At 45.1% G+C, this 4805-nt stretch overlaps 1 protein-coding gene across 1 annotated transcript; it reads right to left on the reverse strand.

The window, feature by feature from the left end:
* Nucleotides 1-333: 333 nt before the first annotated feature.
* Nucleotides 334-2318, reverse strand: LOC120897047. The gene is made up of 2 exons (XM_040301655.1): nucleotides 1218-2318; nucleotides 334-1128 (listed from the first exon to the last, which is right to left on the reverse strand). Exons 1-2 carry the CDS (start codon nucleotides 1482-1484, stop codon nucleotides 1009-1011), a joined length of 387 nt encoding a protein of 128 aa, XP_040157589.1. The 5' UTR covers nucleotides 1485-2318; the 3' UTR covers nucleotides 334-1008.
* Between the last annotated feature and the right edge of the window lie 2487 nt (nucleotides 2319-4805).

Below are 4805 nucleotides of genomic sequence, written 5' to 3' on the forward strand. Positions count from 1 at the left end.
ACTTGTTTTGAATATAAACGTGAAACGTGGTGAAACGATTCAACGAAAATTTAAATGCTGGAATAGGTACTCTAAATTTGCTCTTTGCAATCATGTGTCACAAGGTTTAAGGCAAGAAGCACCGAGCTTCAACGAAGCTGCATTTTTGTTATGGAACACATTGAAAAAGCAAGAGAGACTAGTAGGTGGTATACTTTGGAACTTAGCCGTGCGAAACGGAGAAGAGACGAAGCATACCAACTTTTTATTAGATCAAACTCAGTCTAGTGTATTCAGTCCAATCGTAGCCTAAGGAATACATACAGCAGGTATCTCAAAACTACTCGTAGAAATTACTTTAGTGGTGAGATATCTAAGCATAAAGGAGATAGCAAGGAGTTGTGGAAAGTGCTTAAAAGTTTACTAAGGTCAGAGGAATCACGCGTTTTTGTTGTAAAATTTGATGGGTTGGTAGAATCGGAAGATTCAATAATATGCCAGAAATTCAATTTGTTTTTTGTAAAGTGTTTTAGATATAAATCAAAACATTGCTGATGCCAGAGCGCCTGATTCTTTGTTTTGTAATGATGCTCCAGGAAACCAATTCAAATTTCAGAAAATTACAAAAGAGAAATTAAAAACTATTTGTTTCAGCCTGTCCAAAACAGCGGGCATAGGAAATGTTAACTGTAATACTATTCAGGATTGCTTCCATGTGGTAGGAGAGTCTCTTCTTATAGTGATCAATCAGTCGCTGGAGGAGGGTATTTTTCCGGAGACTTGGAAGGAATCATTGGTAATACCTATTCCTAAAGTGAGCGGAGCTGCCAGTGCGGAAGAGGTTCGTCCCATCAATATGTTGCATGTACTCGAAAAGGTGCTGGAATTGTTGGTTAAGGAGCAATTTGACAGTTGTCATTTGACCCCAAACATTTGACAGTTGTCAACACAGCGTGTCTACTGCTATCGCTCCGCATTTATCCGCTATTTTATTGGTGTAATCTGGTTTTGCTCTAATCAACACCAGTTTTAGTGTGTCCATAAGTGTAGTCTCGTGACCCTGCCATCGTGTTCCTGACGAAAACCACCGTGTTCGCGATATATTTGGCTTTTATTTGTGGCTGCTTCGACGTTCATCTGCAGCGGCATCTAAAATGGAGGATGTGTGTTATGCATGTTCTGAAGCATTGGGCCCGGTTGAATGGTCAATTACGTGCCTATATTGTGAGGGTACATACCATCTGGTGTGCACTAAGGTGCCTATATCGGTCATCGATGAAGTGAAACGGATGGCTTCCCTGCACTGGAGTTGCATTGGGTGTACTAACGCCATCGGGAATCCGCGTAGCAAGGCGGTCAAGGGCATGGGTATGCAGGTTGGGTTTCAGGCAGCCCTCACAGCTGCTGTTGATGCCATGAAGGCTAGCTTGGTCCCACCGGTGATACAGGAGATTCGGGATGGCTTTGCCGGAATTGCCACGGCCCATTCGGCATCCTTGCAACATAGCGATCAATTGCTCCCAGATGCACTACCAAACGGAAAAAGACGAAGATTATTTCGTGATGCAGTTGCATCCTCAGATGCCGTGTTTGTTGACAGTGCAGCAATATCAAACGTCACAAATACAAACAACACTCACCGAATCGATCGTCCTTCACTACCACCAATAATCACAGGTACTAATACAACCTCCGCTTCAATACCAACCGTTTCACAGACACCAAGAACCGATTATTTATGGCTGCATCTTTCAAGGTTGGCTGCGTCCGTCACCATAGAGCAAGTTGTCTCGTTGGTGTGTTTGCAGTTGGACACTGCAGACGTAATTGCTTTTAGCCTGCTAAAAGCAGGAACGGTTCCTCGCCCATTGAGTGCTGTATCGTTCAAGGTCAGAATCCCTGCTGCCCTTCGTAGTAAGGCACTTAACGCAGCCTCCTGGCCGGTCGGGATCGGTGTGCGTGAGTTCATTTCGCTCCCGCCGCGATCTCTACATTCACGAACACAACACACGAACACTTACACACCGATACCGCAACAACCCCGTACTCAGCAGACACCGGCACCACAACAGCCTCGCACTCAACACTCACCGGCACCACAGCAGCCTTGTACCCAACACAATAATCCCCACAACAATCCATACTCACCTGCACATATCCATGAACCCGCACGAACACAAACCGAACAATCTCCAACCGATATGAACTGCACTCTCCCTTCACCCACTCTTCCGTCCACGTCACGTTCAAAAACACTTCAAACTACACTGGTTCAATTTTTTCCGAAGTGACCGCACTACAGCAGCGCACCCATATTTTGCGCATACGGCTCGAGCAAATCCTTCGACAACAAACACAATACACTCACCTTCTACGATAAGCTCGCTCAGTTGCAACACCACAGCGCCTACTAACACTACGCAACAAGCACCCACTGATCGAGCGGCTTGTATCACTGTGTACTATCAGAATGTGCGTGGCCTGCGTTCTAAAGCCGATGAGTTCCGTTTGTCGGTTCTTGAGACGGAATACGATGTATTGGTACTCACTGAAACTTGGCTTGATCTCTGTATTCCCACCGCTCTCCTTCTAGGAGATGAGTATCGTGTTTACCGATGCGACCGGGATGCCAATAACAGCTCTCACTCTCGTGGGGGTGGTGTTTTAATTGCATGCAACGTTTCTCTTCTCTCTTATGTGCTTCCTACGTTGCCGCCACTGTTAGAACTCACTTGCGTATGTATTCAGTTATGCGACCACCGTTTGTTTATTGCCGCTGCCTACCTGCCTCCTAACCATAGCATGAATGAGGAGAAAATAAGTGCATTGATCGACTTCGTTACTAATATCTGCACTACTCTTGGTCCGAGAGACAGGTTCATGCTTATTGGTGATTTCAACCAGTCTACGCTATCCTGGACATCGGCGTCAGAGGAAAATGGAGCTGTGTTTGATTTCTATGAGCCTCATGCACGATCCGCGCGCAGTGTCCAGTTCGTTGATGGTTTGCATCAGAGTGGACTATACCAGCTTAACTCCAATACTAACTCATTGGGGCGAATACTTGACCTAATTTACGCAAATTGGCCAGCTGCATCTGCATGTTCTTCAATACGTGTCTGTCAATATCCCCTTACTACTATCGACGAACACCACCCTCCGCTTGACTTTGATTTGGACAACGTAGCCCCAGTTACGATCGCTACAGCCATTGATGCTGATAAAAGGCTGAATTATGCTCGTGTTGACCTTCCAAAATTGGAGCGATTGATTTTATCTTTTGACAATTCTTTTAACTGTTCGGACTATTCAACCATTGACGATGCCACAGAGGCTTTTTGTGAGTTCATGAGATCTGCTATATGTGAATGCACTCCTGTTAAAATTCCTCGTCGTGGACCACCATGGGCTGATCGCACACTAAATGCATTAAAAAAAGAAAAAAGAAAAGCCTATTCTGATCAACGAGCAGAACGAAACAGCACGTCACGTCTTTATTACAACAGAGTTCATTCTCTCTATCGCCGATATAATAGATCCTGCCACCGAAGTTATTTGAAACAAACTGCACGTTCCCTCTGCAAGTACCCTAGGCGCTTTTGGAGTTATATGGACAAAAAACGAAAATCTGCTGGGCTACCAAGCATTATACGTTATGACGGTGACAGTGCCTGTTCCCTGCCAGAAATGTGTAAATTGTTTGCCTTGCGCTTCAAGGACAACTTCGCTTCTCAAACTACTGGTCCAGAAGATGTGGTCGATGCTCTCTCTAACACACCTGTTGGTGCACTGCTCCCTATGCTACCAGTCATCACTGTCGATACGATCACCTCTGCCATCAAACGTGTCAAATCCTCATATACCCCTGGCCCAGATGGTATACCGGCCGTTATCCTAAAGTGGTGTGCTTCTGCGCTTGCTCCCTCGCTGATGAAGATTTTTAAGGAGTCCCTGAGATGTGGAACCTTTCCTGCCACTTGGAAATCTTCCTGGATGACACCCATCTACAAGAAGGGCTGTAAGAATGATGCTGTAAACTATCCTGGCATAACCTCACTCAGCGTGTGTGCAAAGGTGTTCGAAATGCTAATCTACGAGCCATTGTTGGCCTCTGCCTGCAACTATATTAGTGTGAATCAACATGGTTTTGTACCCAGGCGATCTACAACGACTAATCTACTAGAATTTGTTAGCAAATGCCATAAATCTATCGATAACGGTTTACAACTAGATGCTATTTATACGGATATCAAGGCAGCATTCGACAGTGTATCGCACTCCATCTTGCTAGCGAAACTCGACTTACTTGGGCTCCCAAACCCTATGATAATGTGGCTTAGATCGTACCTTACAGATCGTCAATATTCTGTGAAGTTAGGCCCGTACATGTCAAGTCCAGTGCATGCATCTTCTGGAGTCCCGCAGGGCAGCAACCTGGGTCCTTTGCTGTTCCTTCTTTTCATCAACGACGCGACATTGATCCTTCCGGCTGATAATCATCTACTGTACGCAGATGACGCGAAAATTTTTCGTGTTATTCGTGAACCAGAAGACCACGCCCGACTGCAAACTTCCTTGCATGAGTTCCAGTGTTGGTGCAACCGTAATGCTTTATCCCTATGCATACATAAATGTGAAGTCATCACTTTCAGTCGTTCTCGCTGCCCATCATTGTATGAATATGCGCTTGAGGGACAGTCCTTGGTGCGAAAACTATGTGTTAAGGATCTAGGTGTTTTGCTTGATACAAAACTATCATTTAAGGATCAGCTGGATCATGTAGTAGCCACCAGCAATAGAATGCTAGGACTAGTTATCAATATGAC

This window comes from Anopheles arabiensis, chromosome 2 (assembly GCF_016920715.1).
Source record: "Anopheles arabiensis isolate DONGOLA chromosome 2, AaraD3, whole genome shotgun sequence".
In the NCBI taxonomy this organism is placed as follows: Eukaryota; Metazoa; Arthropoda; class Insecta; order Diptera; family Culicidae; genus Anopheles; species Anopheles arabiensis.